The 27,654-nt window shown below is 36.5% G+C and overlaps 1 protein-coding gene across 2 annotated transcripts in view; it reads left to right on the plus strand.

Annotated features, from left to right (window-relative positions):
• The first annotated feature begins 5,789 nt into the window (after positions 1–5,789).
• Positions 5,790–27,654, plus strand: part of Fas1 (Fasciclin 1) — a 155,565-nt gene continuing 133,700 nt past the window's right edge. The window contains exon 1 of one of the 2 annotated variants that reach the window (XM_064132582.1): positions 5,790–6,162. In XM_064132582.1, coding sequence (XP_063988652.1) covers positions 6,034–6,162 — 129 coding nt within the window. In that variant the 5' untranslated portion in view covers positions 5,790–6,033. The remainder of the gene's footprint in view (positions 6,163–27,654) is intronic. The other variant, XM_064132592.1, reaches the window with a different exon arrangement.

Here is a 27,654-nt window from a genome sequence, read left to right on the forward strand (position 1 = left end):
TCGGAAATTTCTTCTTGAACTTTTTCCGTACCGTTGAAGTGGTGAACTGTGCGTATAATCAAGTCCCAAATTAACATAATTCATCGAGCAGTGAATCATACCCAGTGAAATTGTGAAATTAACCACAAACGTTGATAATTACGGTGTCACTAAAATGATATACCAATTCATTTCATTATGAAGTCTTTCTCGATATCCGATCAATTAAATTTCAAATCAGCTAGAGCCACTTGTTCCGCATTAATTGACGTATGCTGTCTTCACCACAAACAGTCAATATGACCATTCCATACCCCTGTCCCCCCTTACTTTACCAATTATCAATCCCTCCGGGGGATGTATGCGTCGACATATCGCTTTCGAAATGTCTTCATCCTCCACCCCCCCCCCTCCTCTCGCAGAGCTGTACAAGACAGCATAAAAAAAAACAAGCCCTCGAGAAATAGAATTGCAGACGGAAAGGTTAAAAGCCGCAAGAATGAAATTCACAAAGAATAAAGTTTTCCCGAGCCGTGAAAACCAGTGAGTGAGTAAAGGGCAAACTCAACGTCTGACCACTGTGAGAGAGGGAGAGAAATCTGTAAAAGAGGTAGAAAATTCTCTCGCGGACAGCGGAGACCAGTGCATTAAAGGTGGGGTGAGGTGGTGTAAGAGGGGAGTAAAGCTCAGATGAAAAACTGAAAAAGATAAAAAGAATGTGGGGAGAGGACAGAGTAATGTTGGAATGCAGTGAATGAAAAAATAATATTTTCCAACTGAAGTTCTGTGGACTGGGGGTCCAGCTGGATCAGAACAGGGCGAATCAAGTTTTCACCCGCGGGGAATTCCTCCACCTTTTATCTATTTTTGGTTTCATGAAAGATGCATCTCTTTGAATAAATGATCCGAGGGAGTGTGCGGCCAGACGATGGGGATTTGAGTCTCTTTTGAATGATTATTTAGGTGGTGTACAAAGGATTTATTAAGATGTAATTCTGTGCAATAGTCAGATTCCTAATCTTTTTTATTCTTCTACGAAATGAAGAAATAAATTCCGAAAGAATTTCTTTTATCGTTTCTATTTAGTTATGGATGAATGTAATTTATTCCACTTGGAGTTCAAGTATTTTTTATTGAATGGATATTAGGGCCAAATAGGGCCCAAGTGAAAGCTCTGATGAGTTGCTTTAAAAGCATCAGACGATTTCATAAAGCGGGGAAACTAGCCAAAGTACTTGGATATTCTTAAAAAACGATTGTTTGAATGATGTGTGTTTGTAAAGTGTTCGGAGATGAATGCAGTGAATCCCCACCGATACTTCAACGGTAAATTTGATTCGTTGTTTATGAAATTGAATTCACGGGCATTTGCTAACACGATGGGTATCCCGCCTCCCGGAAATAAAGCGTTTCACGGCGGCATCACCCACCTCAACTTCACGAATACAATTATTAGTGTGGTAGAGCTCGTGGAGAATGAGGACATAGGGATCTCGTGTCTTTGTATTCACTTCCCTTTTTACATTTGGATTAGTACGGATTGAAACGAGTTTGCACGTGTGACACAACTGACTGGTGAACGAAAGTCTCTCTGAAATGCTTGTACCAAGATTGCAATCATGGCCAGAGTACTCTTGAATTCAGACTGGAGGCCTTTGGCCACGTACGGTATGAGGGATTTCAATCAATTTTAGTAAAGGATGGTCACTCTCACGTTGTCGTTCAGGGTTCAACGAAAAACTAAATGGGTTTGGGCTGAATGCATAGCTCTGGTGCATGAAGGCCAGAATTTACAATTATTTTGGCCAAGTTATTTCAGAAATTATTCCAAGTGCTCAGCAAAATCGATCTTATACTCAAAATGGAATTGCATTGAAATTAAAAACGACTGGAATTAAGAAATCTGTAACTATATATTTTTCAAAAATTATTTCATGTAATTCTATATAATTTTATCAATGTTTATCATTCAGTCATTAATTGATCCTTTGAATACTTATTTTTTGTTGTTAAAAGACTTGTCAATTCCATGGGATATTTATCTTCCGTAATTTCTTACGAAATCATTTTCATTAAGAATTTTTCTGCGACTATTGCTTAATTTTCAAAAGACTCTGACAGTCGACAAGTCACCGCGAATATTTTTTGAAAATCACTGAAAGCCAACCAACATGAAGAAGTATCTCATTTGCAAAGTACCAATAGTCGCATAACCAAAACAAATTCCCTTGACACAAGATTCACCTCCGGGTGACGACAACCTCTGTATCAAAAGATAAATTTATACAATCCAGTGCTCCACACATGCACACACATGCACAAAATTGTATTTTGTAAGCGTGCATTCCATCTACGGACGATGGTGTGTCGTTGTAAATCCCGAAACATTAATATTAATGCGTCTTCGGCATGTACCTGCTCCGTAGTGTGTTGGAAAGCACGATCTGAGTTTTGGTTGAGGCACGCGGGGGTGCAAAGTGCATGCTCAACCACTTCCTCCCGGCGACCCCTTTCCCCCCTGGAGACACTGTTTCAATGTACATACAGCCTTTTCAGTGGAGAATATTTCGTTATTCCGGAAAAACATGGAGAGTGAATTCTTGTACTTCCTCGAGAGATATTTCACTTTTAGCGAAGGATTTCTGACTTTGCATCGAAAAAAAAAACTTCTCTGTGTTCTGCCATTTAATCTGTTTCAATTGAAAATATCTGTGATATTTTTTTAATGAAAATAGTAACAGGAAATTGCCTCTCAGAGGAATCAGAATTTTCTCGATATTTTAAGAACTAACATCCCCATTTAATGTGAAATCTCATCGGATCTTTTACGTTCGGAAAATATTCTTTATGCGAATATCGCATTGGTAGGAGAGACGTTTTTTTTCAGTACGAAGTACCTGAAGTATTATGTCAGCTCTTTGGATTTATAATAAATTCGCAAAGCTTATCGTCCCGTGATGTAAATGATCCGATAATCCTCGTGTTGTGATTTATTGGAAAATGTGAAATTTCCATGAACCTGCGCAACCCGACTCTGTTAATATTCCCAGCGCTGCATTACGACCTTTAATGATGAAGCTAAAGTACTCAGGAATTATGGAAAGAAGCAATAATCAGCCAGTTTACGCTGTTACAAAGTTTGATAGATTTTTTTTTCATCAAAGTAATAATGAAACTACATATTTCACCGATTATTCCATAAAATTATAATTTTTCAATGGCAAAATTCTGTATGAATTCCAGTATAACTGCCACCTGCCGGCATTGTTAGTTGTTGGGCTACTATTTTATCCGCGAGAAATTAAACAACATTACATCTTAATTATTTCACAGCCCCTTAATTTATGGATCAAGAAATATTGAGGTATTCCTCACCTAATTATTTCTGTATTCATGAAATGCCTCACCCCATAAACCCATGAAAAGAGTCGAGGATGGCCGACATTTTTGAAAGATACGAGGGAAAAAAATTGCCAAAAATAAGAAAACAAAATAGCATAAAAGCCTGGAGAAGAAGTTTTAAAAAAGCTCCCCAGACCATGAGATATGGTTAGTGAAGAAGAGGGGCATTGTTCATGATGCTTGTTTGCTTCCAGAGTGAGGTAATTAAAAATTACGAAGGCCACAGGTGATTATGAGCGGTTGAGTGCTGGAGTAGTTGTGAAACTAGAATAAAATAAAGAATAATAATAATACTAAAAAAAATACGAAGAGTGAAAAATAATCAGGAGTTGGATAAAAACCGTTAAAGCAGTTATATTTCCTTCTCTACAAGACCAAATGCTGCGTTTGAGTTAAATCCATGGAGTGAAAATTGAAGTCTCATCATTGTCTCAATTTTTTTTTGCTAATCACTCTTTCCAATTTATGATCTTAATAATGAATGGCTTTTAATATGGTTAACATTCGTTTTAATATTTATTTGAATGTGAATATTTTACATGAATGAAATTAATCATTCATGAACTCTACGTAAATCCTCACTTGAGTTTATTTCGATACTAAATTAATAACTATCTTATTCACATGGCATGAACCAGAGACTCCCACTCAATTAGACTTGTCGTTATTCGTTCTCACGAATTCCCTTTATACATACAGAGTCCTCGAAACGATGGGACTGGAGCCAGTGCATTCATACTGTGAAATCGTAAACTGCGTTGAGTCAAAACAGAAAGCTCCACTCGACGGTTCACGTATTTTTGATGGGCGAATTGGATCGAGTTTTTGGAGTTTCAGTGACACTTGAGAGTCGTTTGAATCATTCGGAGTGGTATGTCAATTTTTCAATTTAATAAAAGAAATTTCTTAATTTTTCCATTTGATAAAAGAAATTTCATCTCACAGCATGGGAATGTTTCGTTAATAACAAACTTCGGTTCTCATTACGGATCTCTCGAAAAATAAACTCAGTTTGAGTAAACTAAACTAAACTAAACAAAATATTCATCACTCCAGTTTAAAATAAAATAACGCCCCTTTTCTCCCAGCTCCACTTCTCTTGACATCCCCAGTAAAAATGGAAATATTCGTCCCCAAAAATAAACAAACAGTTTGAAAGAATACCAACGTAACTGGGGTCGTTTGGAGTACATCACGTGCTTCCCACTCGGGGCCAGGGTACCCATAGTACACGTGAGCGCCAAAACCCAGGGATCTGTGTCCCTTCCAACAAAGACACAAGACCTCCGCGAATAGCCAAGGGCGGGGCCACCCAAGGGCCGAAGGGGCGTCTACCCCTACCCTGGGCTATCACGGGGGTCTGCAGTCCATCGTTATCCACCGACTTGTCAACACGACCTGTCAAAAGTTTTTTATACTTGGTACTCCACATAAAAATCTATTCCATCCATCGGGTTTTTTTATTCATTTTGTTCATGCTGCTCGATGGAAGTATGTGTGCACGTGTTACAAATTCACATTCAGTGACAGTTCTGCTGAAGGTTCAACAAATTTACACACTCAAAATTAACCAGAAATTTTTTTATTGACTGAAAGTTAGTCGAGACTATTGTCGCCCCATATTACTTTAAATCAGGAAATTTTTTCTCATTGTTACATTTTTTTCGCCTTTCCTGTATAGTTCTTGGATATTTTTATGAATCGATAATTCCAACACGAGTTAATGGAAAAACCACTAGCTACTAAATTTCAGCTTAATTAACCCATTGAAATTACCACAAACCAGGAAAATTCAGTTGACTGCATGTTTGAATGCCAAACGAATGACGCAGTAATTTGATGTTGAATATTAATGTTTTGATTAAAAATTCAAGTTGGCAAAACCTCGATCGCATTTTCAGTGAAATTTGAAACTGAACAAGTCCCCACGTAACTGAAAGTCCACACTGGTTCGCTACCTATATTACAAATACCGAAATCAATAGAACTGTCAACACAAATGACGAGGAAAATTTTTTGAATTCGGTGAATTTAGTACACTTTGGTTACATAAAGGATTCTCTCTGCGTATGCTGAATTTCATTCGAATTATTTGATTGGAATTATCAGAGATAATGAAAATTCGAATGTCTATTTCGATGCTCAAGAAACGTATAATTCACTGTAATATGATCAGAATATTTATGTTTTGATTGAAAATTCAACTTGGTATATCTACCCGCGAATTTTCAGTGAAAATTGAAATAAAATACTCTCTTATCTGAATAAATATTCACAAAACTCTGTGTGAAATAGCAAGTTATTTCTTTTCAGACTGTGCTTGAAAAAATCGTAAACACCACATGAGTCATCTTGAACGGCGCGTATTGTAAACAGAGCCGATGCCGGTTGGTTCCAGCGTTCACACCGAGCGCTAGCGCAGTCGCTCGTCCGCCGTCGTGTCGAGTGGTTCGTGTTGTCGGTTCCGCGTTGAATAGTCCGAGAAAACGAGTTCTAATAAAAGTTTTGAACGTATTATTTTCGTGAGATAGATTCCGTGCATCAATAAATCTCCTTTATTAATTAATCATTGGTTTAGTAGAGTCAGTGAAGTTAAAGTGTGAGTGGTTACAGTGAGTTTTCGACATTATTAACATTTATTAAGTGTTAAAAATGTGCTCGATGCTGTCGCTGGTGGCAATTGCAGTGATGATGGTGTCCATTGTCACCTGGAATGCAGAAGCCCAGCCGAAATCACCGACTGTCCTCGACAGAATGCAGGAGGATACGGATTTATCTGAGGTCAGTGGTTAATTAAGTCCCAAGGGAAATCTATATTATTTAGGTGATTGCGGAATAAACCGCTAAGCACGTTTACATCGGTGAAATTTCACCATAAAACGTTCAAGGTTAAATGCTGAGAGAGGTATACTGTGTTGCCAGTTTAGCTGGCGTGTCCTTGGGCTTGAAACATCCTTTTGTCCTTCGGATTTATTGATTTTTGTGGGTATGGGTCATCTGTGGATATACGGGGTATTATTACGTGTCGGGTTGTGATCAAAATTATAAATTATTATTGCGGATGCTGAGTAAAATTTTATAACCACATCGTTCTGGTTCTAACGGAGATACGCGAGAGACAATATGTTTTTGGAATTGTTTGAAGTTTTCTTCCGCGTTTTGTACTAATTGGACAGTATTGTTGATATCACGGGCGATTTTGAAGTCTTTGGGAATAATAGGAATATTTAATTAATTGATAATTTACGAATTTCTTAAGCAACATTTTGGGAACATTCTTGGACTAATTGACCTTAAAAACAGAGTCGTTATGCATTTGTCGAGAAACTGGGAATTTATAATCAAAACGTTTTTCCTAATGGCATAAAGATTTCAAGGATTTATCTTCTTGCATAACAAAAAAAAACAATCACTTCATCATCAGTTTCTCATTTTCGAAGAAGTCTCGTTTATTTTATTTCATCCTTCAAATTGCTTCAGTCTCTCCAATGCGGACAAAATTAATTTTCAATAAAAAATCGGAAATTACAAAAATCCCATAAATTCTCTCGTTTTTATGAAGCGAAAAATCTAAAAATCATTTTACATCGCACAGTGGCCTAGGCTTGAAGAGTGTGCCTCCGGATATTCAGTTACATGACTTCATAAATTGATATTGCCATCGATTTTTCCACCTATATCCGCCGCACATCGGATGCTGGAAGGCATCACCACATAAAAGTCAAACTTTGAGTGAACAATATCGCCACTTTACTGTCGTCATTATTCAGAAATTGTCTTGTTGTCGGTGGGTAATTGGTAATCAAGTTTATTGTCAACGGCGTTTAATAGATTCTTCGAGGAGTAAAAAACGTACGTTGATCACGACGCAAAGTTTTATTGTCCCGTAAAAATGTCTCATAACTCTGTGTATTTTTATTTCACTCGGTAACTCCATTACAATTACCTTTTATTTAATCGAGAATCGATGACTCATTGGCCGATGACTGGCGCCGGTTTTTTTTTTATTCAAGAGTGGTGAAGCAGTAGGGGTTGTTGATCTTGGGGGGACAATTTGATGATGAGAGAGGGAATACAATAACGTCACGGAGGGAGGTTGGGTGGGTGCGGAAGCATCTGCCGTGTTTCATCATTTTACGCGTCTCGCAGGTGTCGTTAGCCAGGTGGCATCCAGGTTGAGATGATGGGATGAAGAATTATGGGAATTTGGTTAGGGGGTGTAAAAGATCGATTTCAGAAGATTTTCAAAAATATTTTATGGATATTTGGAGTTTTCGTAAATCAATGGTCGCGATTTTTTAAGTTGATAATTCATGTTTTAGATCGAAAATCAAAGAAGGACATTTAGGGATAATTTTTGCAAATTATCAATTAATTGGATATTTGGACAGTTTGAGTGACAATTTTACAAAAAATTCAAGGATTTTTCACGAAGGCTTTCAAAGTTAAAGGGCATTACTCCTCAGTCTATCTAAAATTGATAGTTTTTCACCCTGGACCCCCGAGAATGTGCGGATAAAACTCTCGGTTGCATTGAGAGTTTTTAGTGAGTGACAGTTTCAGTAAAATTGTACAGGATTTTGATATAGAAAACTTATCAGTTTGGGAAAACCTCAAAAAAGTTTTGAAAGACCACGTCAATTCTTTTGAATTTTTTATAAATTCACAAGAGAATTTGAAAATTGATAAACGATTATATTGAAAAAAAATATCAACTTTAACGAAATTACTCCTTTGACTAACAGCTTTGGGAAATTCCAGATATCAGTTTAATAAATTAATTTCTCGAATGTTCAACCTGAAATTAAACGCCAATCATCTCTAATGGTGAAGTTTAGGAGGAATTATAATTTTCAAACTTCCCTCCATTAATATTACCATCGAATATTTTCGTTTAAACACAATTATTGTGACTTTATTGCTGAAGTTTGAAGATAGTTGAAAGACAAAACATTCCAAACAGGACGAGTAGATGTATCAGATGTGATCAACATCCATTAATGTTCATGATAGATCACTTTATCGTTCGATCTTATGAGACATTTTTTATTGGCAATTTCATGTCCCTGACTGAATGTGAAAACAAAAAATCTATTATATCTTTACGGTTTCGATATATTTCCTAGAATTGAATCATGACATTTTCAATTTTGAAATCAAAACTAATGAATAGATGCAAATTGTTTGCGAAATGTCCTACCGGAACCACTGGTTACGGTCATAAAGTTGAAGTAAATCAACAAAAAAGTATAAAATTATCATTGGCGTGCCAATACCAGTCCACCATCTGCATGAGCATCACGACTGTATCCCGACGCATTACCATTCATTAATCTCGAATCAATGATGTGTATGTATGCGTCTGACTTTTGCATGTCGCATGACTCAAATGTGTGAGCCTATCGTCGACAAAAAACCTTGCAATGGGTGCGTCCCGTAACTTCCGCTACATCGCCAGGTATGCACACTATGTGTTTGATATACAATAAATTCAGAGCTGAAGTATGTGCGATACGATATTATGAAAAAAAAAAAAAAAGTTTACAGCGCAGAAGAAAAAAAAACACATCTCCCTTTATCCGCAACTTTTTACCCCGCAGATTGTTTCACAGAATTTTTTTTTCCCCGCCGTTGCTATTTCATTTTATTTCATTCCTATCGCATTGTAGATCTCACTGGGAGAATAACCCCGGAGACGAACCGTATGTCGACTACGCCGAGTGATTATTTTTTGCCACGGGGAGACGTGAATTCGCACACTGTTACATTAACACGAGAAAATATTTATTTCTGAGTGACATTGCCCATCCAAAGGGTGCGAGAATTTTTGACCCCGTGTTTTCTCATAGTTCTTGATACAGTTTCAATTTTATTTTAATTCCATGTGACGGTGTCGGTTTATTCACTTTTTTTCACATTAACAGAGGATGAAATTTAAAATGAACCATGGTATATTTAAAGTTATTTCACACATCGTCATGATCGTAAATTTTCAATGACGTTAAAATTACAGTTTATCCATTGGTGAATAATTTTCATTAAATTTTCAATTATTAAATTAATTTCTGAGCGAATACTCAAATATTGATGGTCTTTATAGTTGATACAATAATTTTAATTAACGTGGGCTTTTTTCGACATTTCCCCCTTTGACATTTCACGTGGACATTTTTTTGACAGTCTTCTATTCTTGACATTTCATAAAGTAACCCTTCTTTGCAATTGAATTTTACCAAAGATATGGAAATGATCACATTTGGATGTGAATATTTAGTGACAAAATTCTTTGAAATTTCGTTCATTCAATCGGCTTTGTGATATTGAATAGAATTGGTGTCTATTGGTATGTAGGGGTAGTGGGGATGGACGAGGGATGGAATATTCTTGTCCAATATTTTCCCATAATGAAAAACACATCAGCGATCCCGCATCGTTAAGTTTCATTCAACATTTTTCCTCTTCCGTATATAGGCACCCACATACTTTCTTGATACATAGTTGAGTTCATCTTTATACCTCTAGACGGATATTTTGAACAAACGGTTTCGCACACACACAGACACCTAACAAAGACGCTCGACGTTCCGGTGTTGTTTCTCCTGCCTTCGCCCCCACATTGTCCTATTTTACTCTATATTTTTGCTTCCTACGTTGCAGTTTGTAGTTATATATGTAGGTATAGAGTACAAAAGGCACTATTCACGGGCTAATCCAGCGTAGATTCCATTACGTATTGGCTACGACTTCTCGACTTTTGGAATTTTTACGATATTTTTTTTTACTGTGCGGAGTCGAAAAACTTGGGTCACTGAGTTGAGACATTAGGAGATCAATTAATGGTCATTAATGGTAGAAATTTACTCCCTGTCTCTGTGAAATTCTGTTTAACTTCAATTTTCCGAACGTCCTATAATAAATTCAATAAAATAGGTATTGATCAGGACAAATGTAGACGCAACGAAATTTTTTTATAAAAATTACACCTCTAGACGGCGAAACTTGGGACGAAATGAGAATCAATCACTTTTTAGGTCAATTTTTGTTGGAAAAATTGAACTTGGGAGGCTAATTTTTGCGATAAAACTACTATTCGTCCCTGGTTTCGCCTCCTGGAGGTCTAGCTTTTACCTAAAATTTCTTTTCGTGTACGATTCTATATATCAATATCTTGAATTAAGATATCTTGAAGGCAAATTGTTGCATTCCGTCTAATGGTATGTGTGGACTCTACCGATGATTCATCCTCGCTTTATCATATTTAATTACAAACAGAAATGACGAGGAATTCAGAGTTGGGAGTGATGTCAAGACGGCAAAGGGGAAAGAGAAACAAATTATTTGAAAACGTAATTCAGGCCAATAAACGGGTACGGGAGCAATTGACTCCGATGACGTAGTCGAACGATACTAATTGGTTAATTGAAGCTTGTCGGGGGATACTCTGCTGGGCGACTTTTCTTCTGGATTCGTCTTGTTATTCTTTCTCGTTTTTTTTTTTCGTTGAAGAATTCAGTATCAACCAGAGTTGAACATGAGCGAATTTTAAAGGAGAAATTGTACTTTTGAAAACTTCGATGAAATTCCGAAATTTTTTAAAAGAAAACTGAGATAATAGGAATAATACATTCACAAAGAATGTAAGAAGTGTAAAAAAGGTCATCAAAGTGGTAAAAGAATGATTCTTTATATTCATAATATGCAGATATTGAGAAGAGTAGAGTTGAATTTTGTGGGTACGGTATGAAAATTTATTAACAAGAGCCTACTTTGTCCCGATTCATTGATAATATCGCTTGACGTATCAACCTGGGAGGTCCAACATCCGGTAATTCTTATGCCTAACATATCAATGTTCTTAGATTTTCTACCTCCATATTATCCATATGAGGAGGCTGCATGCAGTCATGTTCGAGTGTCGACGTGTCACGTATGACAATATCCCGTCGATTGCATTATATCCACCGGCATGACAGCTGCCATTCGTCCGCAAGTCGATTGGACGAATTGTTTGACCGAGTGACTATCGATTTTCTAAAATGCGTGACACATCCGGTTACTGCTTGCACCTTTTGTATGGGATGAGGAAGTCAACGATGAGGGTTGGGTTGACGGGAGCAAATCGAATAATTCAGTAAATGTGGAATTGGGCAATGGTAGATTTAAATGTTATATTTCAGAAATTTTATTATTTAATGTTGAATCTATAATTTATAGTGGTTTCCCTAAGAGAATCTCAGTCGTTGAGATGAATTCATTTTGCACATTAAAAATTCATTAATTCATCTTCACGATGAAGGAAATTTTTAATGAAGAGAAGACACCTTCATAATGGACTTACTCATTTGCTTATAATTTATTGAGAAATCATCGATGTTATTTTAATGAAAAAAACGTTTCTATTCGTTTTTTTATCACAATTCTTTGACGGTTATCAGTTCAATTTATTTCAACTTCAGTTTCATTATTGACTCTCTTCAAAAGCAACATGGTCAATCAGTCAGAAAAAAATTGATTATTTGGATATGCAAGAAATCCTCGAGTACTCAGAATATCTGGAATACATGTATTAGTGGCAAAGATACTAGGGTCTTCTTGAAAAATTTCGATATTTCAATACAAGGACATATCTTCAGGAATAGTTTCTCTCCTTATATATTCCAGAAGATCCTTGAGTTGGCTCAAATCGATCCTCTCCACTTCGGAGCTCTCCAAACATCGCCCTCATATGGCACATCACGTGAACACACGACATCAGTAATCGAGCATGTTCCATTTGCATACGTCTCGTCCTAATGTATTTACCCATAGCATATCCACCCCTGGTGCGATATTTCGAGTCACTACAGCAGTTATTTGCGATAAAAATGTTTATGATTCCATCCACAACTGTCGATATATGCGAAACGAGTTTGTTTTGCCGGAACAGATGTGCACAAAAGCGTTAAATTTAATTTCTCGGTATAAAATAGCAAAAAATAAATTTGAGACACAATGATATCGATGTTATTTAAAATATAATCTCTCGAGGGTGTTGAATATATTTAGATATCAAATATATCCTGGTGTAATGATACTCGCGGTTTTGTTGGTTGTATTCGAATGTAATTGCAATTCGCAGCGGCATATTGTTCTCAAACCACTACTGATTCCCCCACACATTCCATTCCAGTGACTAATTCTGTTCACTTGGATTTTTCTGAGAATTAGTCTATCATCTATTGACTGAAAATAATATCAATTGTGGCTATTAAGTGATGTAATACGGCATTGTTGGCTGCCTTTATTGCGACACATTTTTCGAAAAATATTGAATGCAATGATTTGAATTATTTCAATCGTTTGAATTAATTGATATTTTTTTACTTGAAAAAAAATTTTCTCCTGGAAATTTTTATGTTCGCGGATTGTTGAAAATCTTCATCTACTGAGAATAGTCTCCATAGCAAAAGAACTGTCACCCCAAAAAACCCGACGAAAGCTTTAGTATATATTTTTTTTTCGAGTCCAATCTGGCCGATAGCTTCCTGAATTGAAAGGCCCGTATCGCCAACCACATCGAATTGTCCATTACCAGTTGGGAGATTTAGTCCGAGTGACTCAATCCAATCCACGAGGAATCCACTGGCACTTCCTTGTGGCCACCGCAGGATCAATCAGCCAGTGGGCTACCGCGTAATCGTTACCCCAGTCTTTAAGGTTGGCTGGTCAAATTCGTAAAGGGCCATTTCAGTGTTGCATGATTAAAGAGTATATTTAATCAAATTAAATTCAAATTCACATTTTGATTTATTCAATCCCAGATGAAACAATTTGCATTAGAGTAGGAGGTAACGAATAGGTATTGTCGAGGTCAAAGCTGATATTCATTAGTGCCTCCCATAAATTCTATTGGTATGGGTATTCAATGGGCAGACAGGTTGAACTGTAACTCTCTTCCATTCTCCACTGACCCCCTATATCCCCCTGAGGAGGCAATGGTGTATCTGATTGGAGACAACGTTTACCGTTTCGGTGTAATAATTCATCAATCACTATTGACACCAAACGCTGAAAGATTCAGTGAGCCGATTGCTAATCAATTATCACATACGAGTCAACAGTGCTTCCAGGAGGGTGATCAAATACTAGGATTTCATCGATGGTTTACTGAAGACAAAACCATTGTGTTGGGATGAATTTAGGCGTTTGGTGGTAATACATGGATTATCTATGGATTAATTGAAACTGAATTCACGGATGTTGGAGGTGTTGGAGGATTTTTTGATGAAGTTGGGATGAAATTTAATTGACAATTGATGGACAATAATGATCAAAATAATTCGAAATTAATTTGGTTAGAGTGATGGAAGGTTATGCCATTAACAAAGGCTTTCATGACTGTTACGGTGACAGATTGACTGCTATACAATTGATGAATAGTTATTCATAATGCAAATGTATTGGTTGAATTCGTGGGAATTTTAAACAAAGACACCAAATTTAGATATCACACTTTTTCAATGAATTATCTCGATTACCTTTTTTTGCACTTAATGATTGGACTATATAATCAACTAAATTTTATCATCGATCATTTCGCGAGTTCACTGATCTCATGTAGGATTCATTCTATATTTAGATAAATAGAATTGCGATTGAAAATCCGACAGCTATCGTTTGAAATCCAGGATGTTGTTCCTCTTTATGTTAAATATGTGAGATATTCGAGTTCTTGTTAATTAGTTTCTGATTTAACGTCGTGTAAGTCTCTGTCTAAAATTTCCCAATTTCACATCTGACAGTGATAGGTCGTACTTATAATGAAAGTCGGTTATATTGCTATTATATGATTGAATAATTAATTACGTTGTAATGAAGTTGAAGCTATTTCATTGAATAATAGAATGACGTAAATTCATTAGTTTGTCATTCAGATTTTAACTTTGAGAAATTCAGTAACGATTTCCGGTACCCTCATCCTGTACTTGATGATCAAATTGTAATCAAGCTGATGGAATTGATCCACTCGGAAGCTCAGAGCCCGCACCTAAGATACATTTCACATTTGGGTGAATATGCTAACGAAGCCGGTTGAATGTAAATATCTGGATATAGCCAATCGTCCGATAGACTGTTTGAACTCGTATTTCGGTAGCTCGATGATCGATAGACGTTTCGAATTGATGTTATGGTAATACTGATACAGGGGTAGAAAAAAAAATGAGTATCACCGATTAGCATATAAATCGCGTCGGTCTTTTCGCTGGAGGAAGCTCCATATGAAAATGTCATGTAATATAGTCAACCTTTTCGGCATTCACGCATTTGATCGTACGTACGATTTCATGAGATGCAGCAGCACATAGATATTTTTTTGAATTATGGTATTGGATGGAATCGATCAAGCGGCAAATTATTTCTCGGTAAAAATGTATTTCAATCTGCGTCAGCTGAATTTATATTCAAATTGTCTGCTTTCTATATTGAATTTTCGGAGAATTGGAACGGAAGGTAGTTTTTATGGAGCTAAATATGGATTGTAATATTTTTTTTTGCGGTAAATAATTATTCAGTTGTTCATTTATTTAAGGCCCGATAACTTCAATAATATGGCGAATTATTGAGGTCCATTTTAATTAGATAGAATGCGTGTTAATGAGAGGACAGATGAATTAGGGGTTTATTCTTATATTCACAAAATTAATGGTAAATTATGGTTCATTTGAATGATTGGTATGCTGACGAGTGACATCTTTCAATAGTATCTTCTGTATCTTCTTTTTTACTGTACCGCACGAGCCACTGCAGGACAATCGATAACGAAAGAGGTCACAAGGACCCGCACGTGACCTCTAGTCGGCACTCAAAAGCGTGATAAAAAAAACGGGAATTTCATCTCCAATACGAATCACGTGCACTGCCTTCTTTCCTATAATTGGTCATGGAGGTGCATATTTTCTGTTGCCTGGAACGATGTTAACCTATGTTGTAATATTGGGAATAGTTATTCAACTGGCTCAAAACCACTCGGAAATTGAGGGAACGTTTTCCGTTCTTTTCAAATCGGAGAATGGAAGAATTCACGGGCATTGGTGGTTACCAACTCTCATTGCGAATAGCGAGGGTGTTGGCATATGTGTAAGGATGAATTGCGGGAATTAATGACACCGGGTGAACGTCATTGAGCTGCAATTGAGGTGACAACTACGTGCCTTTCGTAGTTTAACCTACTGTACACCACCGTAGTTCAATGGATCAATATGATCTGACTAAATTAATCGATTCGGATAAATTAGAATTAATTTTAATGGTATTGATGCTGATCGAAAAATTCTTTTGAAAATATCTTGGAATTTCAAAGGCCTCCATTATAAACTCGTCTTCGTGGTAATTGTAGATTACCTTTCTCTCTCTCTCTCTCTTTCTCTCTTTCTTGAGTGAACTCAATGAAAGACAATTCCTGGAGACACGAAGTGAGATGAAAAAAAAAAATTCAGCGACTTAAATGAGTTCATGGGATTACGTAATGACTTTGGAGGAGAGATGAGGTTAACTGGACGGTCTTAAATCGCGTCGTATTCCAGTCGATAAAGTTGATACCCATGACAACTGGAGGAGGGGGATTAGATCTTTATGCGCATGCACATAATCTATCCCAAATGTGATTCCTCCAGATCTACCGAGACTATCGATTTCCGGTTGTAAGCCGATGTGATATCTCGGCGCGGGATTTGGAGAGACTAACTAGGCGTCCTCTATCGTAAAGCCATAAACACGGGTAATTACCTAGACTGATTGCTACAGGATGGAGATTTTTCAAGTGTCTCTTGATGTGACAATGGAAGATAGGTATTGCTTTGGTATTGGAGTGTTGTGTTAATATATTTTTTCGAGGATTTTTCTGGTGATAGTTCGATTACATAAATTTCATTATGCATGGAGAGAAGAATTCTTCAAGAATTATGTAGCTGTTCCGTAATTTGTCACTTAAAACAGTATTCATTAAAAATTACGAAACAATGACACATTTTTTTTACTGAACGTTCGATATTTTTTTCTGGAACGTTTTGAACTTTTTCCTGAAAGCTCACTGAAATAGTGCGTAACTGTTTCGTAATTTTTACAGAATATTATTTTGACTGACAAGTTATGAAACAGATACGTAATTTTTCAGGAATTTTTTTCTCCGTGTCAGTTATTCTGCTTTGCATTCAAAGATAATTAATTCATGGTGTAGGATGAAGAAAAATGGATCGTTTGTTCATATCCGAGGGTTCATAAGAGGCATAATTGTTGTATGGTAGGCGAGTAGCGATGAATTTTCAATCGGTATTACGGATGATTCCCAATAGTATAATTAGTCTTTTCATTGAAGATAGAATTACTTAGTGGGTCTGGGTCATCGTGATTATCGACCCTCCTCTATCCATGAATTTTTGTTTTTAATAATATACGACGGAACGTCGAGGGCACACGAGCTGTATGAGTCCCACAGGTCAATGTATATGGACAATCGTACTCATCGGGTCTAAGAAGATTCGGAAATGAGGAAGGAAGATATCTCCAGGGTCGGGATGAGGGAGTCACTGGAAAATAGAAATTCTCCGGAGAGTAAAGGGAATGAGGTATTCGGGGCGGAAAAGGGACATCCCCAGAGCAGGGATAATCTTTCCTGAATGTGCCTGCCGAATTATATTCACTCGTCTTTCCTGATGGATGTTCCTTTCGTCTCTTCTCGATTCAATGTATTTTCACTACATTCAGAAAATTAAATAATAAATATTATCACTGACATAGGAGAGGTTGCTACGGTAATATAGTAAAAGGATTTTCACCTGTCTCTATAATGGAATCATTATGCATGTTTCATGGTAATAGCTTCCACAATGTAATTATTTTTTTTTTGTCTCAAGTTAAGACATTGAGATATTTACTGTGCCGACACTCTAGGTCTGCCTCCATCGTATGAACTCACGGCTATTAGTTTTCGTGGTTAACGTAATGTGGTTGTATATCTAGTGTACATTACACCAACTTCCACCCGACAATCAATTGTGAAATTCATTAATAAACGGATGACAGTCGTGTCACAAGGACAATAACAATATAAGACTGTTAGGCATTATCAAGACTAACCATTCTCTCCCTAAATCCATGAACATTCCTCCAAGTTGCATTCACTAGTATCTCAAGTTGTATTAACAGTTTCATACCCAGAGTCAACTATAAATACCCACTAGTCTCTCTATGTCACGATTCACCATTCTCGTCAGATCTAACTGTCTTATTTTACATACACACATACACACATTCACACACTCACCGTACAACTGTGTATTCTATCTCTGTTCTTCCGTTCATTTCGTCACGGTTTCTCGTAATTTCAGTCATAGTCAGGATATACCCCATCTACTTTCCTCACACCCGTCACAGGGTACATCTACCCTCTTAACCAGTCCAACCTATTCTGTAGTCTACACCACAGCCATTCCAATGGATCCGGATCGTTTCGTTGATATTGAAGCGCTTGGTTATTGAGTACAGTCGTTAGTTGAGGTATTTATGTGGGTTTTTGGGGATTATGGGGACCTTGGTGTAATTTCGAAAGGGGAGGAAATTTATGGATATGTTTTATTGCGAGATGTATCGATTACTACTGACAGTTAGTCATTATTTCTTGAAATTGATGAGGTATAAATGAAGAAGGGCAGAGTGCAAGCTCTTGATTTTTCGTTGGTTTCGAAGTTTTTCTGGAAGACTCAGAGAAGACTTCACTTTGAAAAACACAATAATTTTTGGGTCTCCCTGGGTGAAAATGGATAGATGAGTGTATCGTTTTTTCTGGTCATAGGTTTGACATAATTTGACTCGTTAAAGTCTCTAATGGTTCTATTTTTTTATGCTCGGTATTACCGTAATATAGATAAATTTTCTTAATATTATGATGATCGATGAAACTGTCATAAGATCGCAAAAATTTCCATATCTTTTTAGTGAAAAATAATATTTTCAAAGTGTAGTCTTGTCTCGGTCTCAGGAGATATTGATGATCGACGGCTTGGGGGATAAGTGGTTTGATGATGACTGGAAGGTAAAAAAAAAATGTAGATGTTCATACGCCTGGGGAAAATGATGCTAGCGGTTTGTCTTTCCGGAAAGCCGGATGTATACCTTCATACCACATCTTTCATTCTATCCCGGTAAAGCGTAACGCAATACTCCTGAGCCCTCAGCCATCCGCCATGTGACACCCGAGAGTTTGGAATATTGCGAAAATATACCGCATTAGCTGTGGCATCGTGTTACCGCTTATAGACATCCCCATTCTCATCTTGCTTCACTCGATTCCGACTGAAAAAAACACTTGGAGTGCTTCCTGGGGGAACATTTTCGCATAGGTGGGATTCACACGTTTCAACTCGGTTTGTCTAGTGGTAAAAGAGACTATATAAGATGTCTATGGAATTGTCGTCTGCATTTTCCATGTGAATGCCCATAAATTTTAATAATAATTTTCACTGTCGTTTCGGCATCAAAGCGAGATAATTGTGGGATAATTTTTATTTAAAAAATTCTTCCTGTGTGGCGAACAAAATTATCAAGGAATAAATTAGTGGCTCTATTAATGTAACGTGCTCGATTATCAAGAGAAGATGAATGAGGTATTTAGAAAATTAATGGATTATAAACTGTTGACAATTTATGCTTTAACCTCTCAATTTGAGGGACTAAAAACCCCCTAAATTTGGAAACATAAGTTTTTCAAGAAAGGGGACAAAGCATTATTATTTTCCAATAATTCTTCAAGTGACATGAACCATACATTAGTGTGGACAAAACACAATGACTCCCTTGGATTTGTCATCATTTACTTCACATAAAAAAAAGAATTCGAGTGTCGAGGGGCGAAGTTCCCCTAATGATTTCCAAATTAGTATCAATCATTCATTCCGCCCTCTCTTATTACGAAGTGACGAATGTCGTGTTGGAAGCAGCCCCTCATTTTATCAGCTCTGTGGAGTACCATTGTAACTCCAAAGTGTGGAAAAATAAGATTGAAAAAACAAGGGCAATGATGACGCAAACGAACCGGAAGCATTCATAGCTCAGTGATATCCGGGAGAATCGATAACTCGTAACCTTGAGCCATTTTTCATACCTCCCATTGCAATATTTTTCCCGGTGCTGGATTAAACGGGAGAAAAATCAAAGCTTGTACACCTTGACTTATTCCTCGACTCTCAAAACTTCTAAGAGGAGTTAAAAAAAATGAGAGAAAATAACCTAAAATACAGCTGAGAATAAACAAAGTCAGTGGAACTTCAACCAAACAACTTACCAATTCACTTGAACGATTTCTTTGCTTGGTTTGTTGACTCGTTGGGGCCTCTTGCCAGTCTTTGTATTTTATATTCTAGTGGTGCAGTTCAAACTTTTCCTATTACAACAATTTAATCAGAGGATCCGAATTTTCGGACGAAGGCCCTGCGATTCCATTATTTTTCCATGTGATTCAAGAATTCCAACAAGGAGCCAAGGAATTGGAAAATAAAAAAGTCACAATTTAGTGAATACTCTAAGTTTCCGTTAAATTATATCATGGAAATTGACAGAAATCACGAAAATTTTTGGAAATCAATTCTTTCAAAAATTCTATTAAATTTTTCATCGTCATTTTTTCTCCCTTTCAAATCAAATACAATAATAATGATGGAAGTAGTTTTTGTTGACAAATACTTGAATTTTTTTTTTTTGTTTTCCCATTTTCATTTAAAAAAGTTGTGCCATAAAGGCGATTGGTCGTGATCGATACACTCGGGAAATAGGGTATTGGGTCGGCTTGGAACTCCGGACGATGGGGATTTGAGCGATTCGTCTATGATAGTCATTCGTTGGGATCATACGCAATCTGTCCAGGACGTTCGATAGCATTTTGTCGAGCGGGTCGATTCATCGGAGGGCTTTCTGTCCGGAGGTAGTGGAGACAGAGGGAGGTAAAAGCCACAAGGAACGGACTGCACCGGGGGGATAACCGATGGACCAAGCGGGATTGCAATGAATCATAGACTTCCGGTTTGAGTATTATGTACGTACCGTATAACACATGACGATTCATTCCAGTTGTGTTTCGTATCCAGTAATAGCTGATGAAGGATGGGTTTTCAACTGTTGGGGTTTATGGGGCAAAAAAAAAAATGAGATATCATGGAGTGGTGAATTGTCATTTTCGGAGAAGGGAACTTGAATCAGATGTGGGTAGAGCATTATAACATTTCGTTTTACTGGAAATTGAACCATATTAGGACATTGGACATTCAGAATTTTATTTATAATTCAGTGGGAATTGTACACTCCACTTGAAGTGTACCACGTGAATGTTTTAATTTTTATTTATAGATGAATAAAATGTTGAATGTAATCACGATATTCACTTGAATATTGTGCTTTCCGTGAATTGTTATGTGTAACTGAATTAATATTTATTGCTCATGTATTTTGTAAATGAGTTTATGAATGTCCAATTATGAGTTCACGTGAGCTTGATTGGATAGTAAATAGAAAATTTCTATCTAAAAATCAAAAATTGGAATATTTACGTGGCTCACTTAATGAGAGTTGAGTGATGTACTCAGAGAGGATGTTTTCAACTCCTACAAGTTTAATAATGGAAAGGTTTTGAAAAAAAAATGCGATCTCAGCAGCATATTCCTTCAGCTCTTGACTGTTTTTTTTCCCGTTGGTTCTTGCAGTATGTATCTAGCGCTCTTACTTCTACTCAGGTTATTACATATTTATGCGAGCTCTGGAGCGTGTTCATATTAATATTTTATAAGTGGCTATTTTTTTGTATTGAATCGATGGCTTCGGAATCTTGCTTCTTCCTCGTGCATATTCAGTTTGTTGTATTTCACTTTACTTCGTATATTTATAGAGGAGAAAAAGTCAATGTGGTTTTTTTCAGTGGCAGGTGAAACACATTAGTTTTTTGGGAATTGGTTAGAAACAAAATTTCGTTGTTTATTCCTTCTTCAGTCCGAGTAAGACTAGTATTTATTTTTTCATATTCTTCAACTTTGAGGTATTTTCTTCCGCTTTGTGGGATTTTTGAAAAGATGAGTAAGTCACCAAAAATGTATTAATTTTGTGTCTTAATGAGGTTTTAATGTCCTTTCGTGGTGACGCTGTTATAGATGATTAGCGACTGGATAATCTTCACTTGTGGAAATTCTGGAGTACCATAAACCAAAAAATATTCAACTACTTATTGGACTATTTTTCTCCATTAATACACTTATCTTATCAGTGTACTTTTATAGTCAAACATCATCATTCCAAAAATTTTACATACCTGAGAAATTATTTGAGACGTCTGACAGGAAATTAGAATTTTTATTTTCGGAGAATGATTAAAGAAAAATGACGAAGTTGCGGATATTTTTCCGTTTATTATCGTGAACTAAATAGCCTTGGAGTTAATCCACTTAAATCGCAACGATCACATAATTGAATTTGACCGAGTATTGTTAAGGAAGCATGTTGATTACCCAGAGACGATGAATGGGTATATTACATAAACATGCTAATTGAACCACGTAGGAGGTGAATTACGCAAGGTCAAGCGTATTCGAGAGGGCGTGAAAATGGAGCCACAAATTTTGAGGGACGTTTGCGGAGCCCTCGAACCACGAACCAAAGTCTCTAGGGGGTGTCTGACCTCTCACCTGGCTGTCTCGTCAACCCTCGGTATCATTGTCGAAACTATTGCACCTTGGTATCACGAGAGGGTGGCGAGGTAGAAGATGCTTGAGTGCGTCAGGTTAATTAGCTCGTCGCAACGGTATCTCTTCGACAGTCAAGGGCTCCCTGGGTTGTGGTGACATGTTGCTGTTCTGCATTTACAAGAGGGATCAGAGAAACATTTTCAATTGTGATTATTTACTTGAAATGGAGATGATAATGAGGAGATAGGAATGAGTTGAAATTTTGAACAATTGGTATTCGTGAGGGACATAGAGGTTGATATTCTTCAACATTGCGATGTCGTGAGGGTTGTGAGGGTTAAACAGCATTGATGAGGTCATGTAGAGTTCACGGGGAGGTCACATAAGGCTGTCCAGTGTTTCACTATTTCAGTTAGTGCGTGAACCCTACCCAATTATTTTTTCCATATGAAAACAAAAAAATATTCACGGATAAAAAATAAATTGTCAATGACATAAATTGGTGAGAAACTGCATCGAACGATCCCCTGACGGTTTTTATTCTCACGAGTTTTCAATTGTCGGTGACAGGTGAAAAAAAAAAATGGTAAAAATGTAGAGTCAAAATTTCGAATTTAAATTGAAATCTCGGAAGCTCAAGGGTAGAGCATACAGTATTGAGAGATATATTTTTTATACATTCTGCCATATCTTTTTTTACATTGTTTTTTTAAATCGAATATTCCGTCCAATTGGATTTCACATTCTCGGATAATTATGATGGCTTTTTGTAATCACTCTGCACGCTGAAATTCAACGGGAACTCTATGGTATATGAGGTTTATTTATTTGGATTTGTGATGGGAAAAAAAAATATTGTTGGTACACACAATTTCGGGGTTGTGTTTCGAAATATTGGGGAGGGAAAATACATGTGGACGCAGGTGCTTGGAATAGAGAAAACTAGAGGAAAACAAAGGGGCATTAGTATCGGAGGGTGAAAGAGGCTTTTTGCATTTTATTCACTGAATAGTGTATTTGCTAAAGAAAAAAGATTTGAATAACACTTTTGTTATGAATATTTTTGTCAAATGGAAGATAACCATTTTTTTCCCTTGAGTCGATTTTTAATTATATATCCATAACGATACTTGAAAGCTACATCCAAGTTTGAATGAGTTGTATTTTAACAAAAAAAATACTACGAGGAAATTGAAGGAATAAAAATAGCAGTAAAAATTTGGTGTGAGTAGCGGTAGGTCTACGTAATCCCCGGCCATTTGTCACTTCTCCAACCTTATAACTTCTCATTCTTTTCTCCGAATGGACAGGCGAGAACGGCCCCGGGATATCCAAGTGGGCCTTTGAATTGCGGCCAGTATTGGACGTGGAATATCTTCGTTGTTGATAAATTTTCGGAAAAAGTACAAAAGGATATTTACGAGCGAAATGGGGTTTGGGAAAATACCGCATTAAATTCTCGTTCGAAAAAACGCTATGGGTTAACTGTCCAAGCTAGTTCTTTCCAGACATCTTGATTTAAGGTATTGGGTATGAAAATTTCGCCTGTTTCCAAAATTTTTGTATAAAACTTTCGGTAAACGAGACGCTTTCGTATCACACGGTAGTGGTGCACGGTTTGAGATATATCGAAAATTACGTAATAGTTGCACTTTATTTCCGAATGTTGGGAATTTGAATTCAATTTCATATCAAATAGACCATAAACCCTTTTATGGAGTTTGGAAATCCAGGATAAATGGATTTTTCACGTTGATCATCAGCTACACTATCTCACAAATATCAAAATTGTCACTTACTTGTCAAATGGTTTGTTGCATAGCAACCAGAGGCATTGGTTATGCAGATTAAAATCCGAAACACGCAGCGCGATGTGAAATTATCAGTGTGAAATGTGTAACACGACTCCAAATACTCCATTCTGATTGATCAAAATTCGAATTGAGGAAATTATCACTGACATTTCAATCGCATCTAGAGTTTTCAAATCTGTGTTGGACATGGAACTTAATATCCAACAAAATGGTCACTGGATTAAAAAATTTATGAAAATGACAGTCTGCATTTGTTAATTATTCAATTTTGCAACACCACAAGGGTCAGTGAAAACAAAAATTGTGTATTTCATACGTCAAAGGAATTTTTTGAATATTTGGGGTGCACATCTCAATGTGTCAATAATATCTCTTGAGTAAAATAATTAATTTTACTATCAGAATAAATGTTTTCCGTTTGAATTTCGTTACAATAGTCAGGGAAGAAAGTTGTTTGTTGCTTGCCTGAAATCGTTGGTTTTTAGACTCACTGTTGGACCACATGAATGATACCACCAACTTCGCGCATCCTGCAATTTCTCGTCGCACTTATACGTGTGAAGTATGGTTAATATAACTTTGCCGGGTGATTCATGAGGGGCAATGATAAACTCCCGGGAGTAGAGACTATAACGACGATGATCTCCGACGGTTGTTTACGATACGCTTCATCTTTTTATCCTCATTTTCCTTTCTTCTCTCACTTTTTTTTTTGATACAACAGAGCTCCTTTCTCTGGCCCTTGGGCGCATCCGTACTTTTCCGAACCTCGCTATCTTTTCAACAGCAAGCCCGTGGGAGATCAGTGAAAAACCACCTCGTGAAAATCCATCCCAGAAAGCATCCCCAACTCATGCAATATCGTAGTGAATTTTGTCGTTTATTTGTTGAAGGGATTACAGTGAAAAAGTTGTTGCGATGATGGATTTTAATTTTTATATTGATAGAACGCTTCAGTTATTATTTGCATTCGTATGAATTTTGGTTGCTGGTAAATAGCCTTTAATTGATTCATTGCTAAATGCGTAAATTTGATAAACCTTGTGTAACTGAACGTTAACCATTCAATTGATCCATTTGCTAATAGGTAACGGATTTCGTTTTAAATAAATAAATTGGTTTATCGATACGTAGGGAGAAAAGAGGGAGAGAGCGTTATGAATTTTGAATTTATAGTTCATTGTGATTATACGTTCATCAAATTCATAAAATTTAATATAATTAAATTTCTTTCTTATGATTTCAAATACTTAGGAATTTTCTGGTATACGAGGAGAGACAAAAAAATGTATTAATTAAGAATTTGAATTTCAATTGTCCTTCAAACTAGCCCCGGGAGCTTTGACAACACACGCAATGACGTAATAAAGTTTACCATTTACTTTTTGCAAACGATGCACTAGAAATATTATTGTGATGATGGATTTTACTTTTATATGCAGGAATAAAGTAGCGAGAATTCTATGGATCCGGTCTCTTAAATTAACAATAATTGAGTCACCTGTTTTTGTAGTGACAATTTGCTCTTGGTAATGCATTAATTTAATAATTTTTGAGCTATGACCTTTTGAATATAAGGTAATTCATAAATGACGAATAAGAATTTATCAAATTCAAGTGCTTGCTCCATTTCTGTTTAAATAATCCAGAATAGATTCTCTATTATTAAAATTATTCTCATTACGACTGAAGTACTCTCTGTTCTAGGTAATTTTCTCCTTTGTCTGGAATATCAATTTCAAATTCGATGTTGACTTAACCCAATAATCCATATCAGTTCCATTTCACGGTTGAGAATTCATCCTCTTGGTTATAGATATTTCGTTATACATATTGTAACTGCTGTACAAATACTTGCATAGATGAGTACTCCCATTGGTACGAAAGTTGTGCGTTGAGTAAATTCCCATGATAATGAAGTACCAAAGTCGCTTTATGGGATAGCATTATATTTTTATTTACCAACAGCGCCAGTGGATTAATGGACCGTTATTCTATATGTGTCCATTTTGCCAGTCTCGGGATTCCCTGGTGTGTTAATTTACCGGTACTATGGTTATACTCGATAAAAAAGGATATATGTTTGCAAAATGTTGTACTTTTCGATTGGCAGGGTTTACGATGTAAAAACTTGATACTAAATAGGGGAGAATAATCGTTGAGTCGAGTACAGAGGGATGGAATATGAAACGTACAGTAACTAGGTGAAGATGTAGTAACGAATCGAAGTGAATTATAGGGGTAGAAGAGATTTTATTTTAAAGATGTACAAACACTTTGATTATTTCTCTTTCAGTGAAATAGTTTTTTACATTTGCGGTCGAAAGCGATAATTTTCCCTTCGAAAAAGTTTATCACAAAAATTATGATAACGATATAATCGATATTGGCAGGGTAAATCCATAAAAAGTAGAAATTAATTTTTTATTCTTTTCCTCAACTTCCAACACTTACATGTACTTTCTACGTGAAATTAAAAAAAAAAAAATCCTAAATTACGTGTGAAAATATTTCCAATAATATACAGTCGATGCAAGGGGTGAGAATTCCCCGGAATTTGGTCCAGCTGTCCAACGTTTTCGCTATTTCCGGTTAATTAATCGAACGTGCCAGCTGCAGGCCAGCAGCAGTCGGTGCACGAATGACCGAACGAATTCGGTTCTAAATTATTCCATTACGTGGTCCCGTTGATATACAAATCGAGGGGTGAAAAAATAGCGGAATGAGCGGAAAATTTTTTTTTTCTTTTTTTTTTTTAATAAAATTTCGAGAGAACTCTCATACTAGTTCCGATTCATTATTCATTCAGTCGAATACGGGCATTTGTTTTAGAGAATTCCCGTGCGGCTGCGAGCAATCATTATTTCAATACGTGCTTTGAAGCTTTAATCCATTGAGGAGATTGTGGGGTATCATGAGTATGGGATGGTATCGTTACACAAAATCTTGGGGTCTCAAGTGTGTCGAGATACCGCCATTTACCTATCGATATTCAGGTACTGTCATCGTTGCAACCCCGACTGAGACGAAGAATAGGGCGAGCCAATACTATCTGGCACGCTCAATCTCCACTGGAAGTTGCCTCGCGGTATCTGGTTCCGTGAAGGAAGCATCGTTGAGCGAATGATCACTTTACAAAATCAAAACTTTGGATTGTGAATAGATGTTGAGGGAAATGAAGGAAGTTTTGTACTGGGCAGGTTGAACTGAAAAAAAAAAATTATTCTGCGGAGAATTATGGTTCCCTGAAGAGATATTTTATCGTGTTGAATCAGTTTGGGGTGAATAGGTCTCTCCATTGAATTTTTTGTTAATAATAAAAGGAAAATTATCTTTTTATGATGTTTTTTTTTTTCAATGTAATCTGAAGGAAGACATTGAGATGTTCATGTGAATATCTTGATTACACAGACATTGTAGACATTCTAAGTGAGTGAAATAGTTATTGACTTCAAATTCGTGACAATAACGATGAGAAATATTTTTAGGAAAAAAATAGTGTAAAAGATTTTTTCACTTTCCTGATTTCGTATCAATTTTCTCAATGCAATGGATTATTCCCTCAATATCCTGATGGAAATGATGGAAATTTAACGACCCACTTATCCGACACTAATTCGTCCTGCACCTGTCATAATTGCGACAAATATAGCGTGGATCACTGATCGGCAACAGCATAACCCGAATATAGCAATTGAATTGCATAATTTAATCATCATAATTCCCACTATCCACTTTATTCAACAGTCCTCCCCTTC

Source organism: Diachasmimorpha longicaudata, chromosome 1 (assembly GCF_034640455.1).
Source record: "Diachasmimorpha longicaudata isolate KC_UGA_2023 chromosome 1, iyDiaLong2, whole genome shotgun sequence".
NCBI lineage: Eukaryota > Metazoa > Arthropoda > Insecta > Hymenoptera > Braconidae > Diachasmimorpha > Diachasmimorpha longicaudata.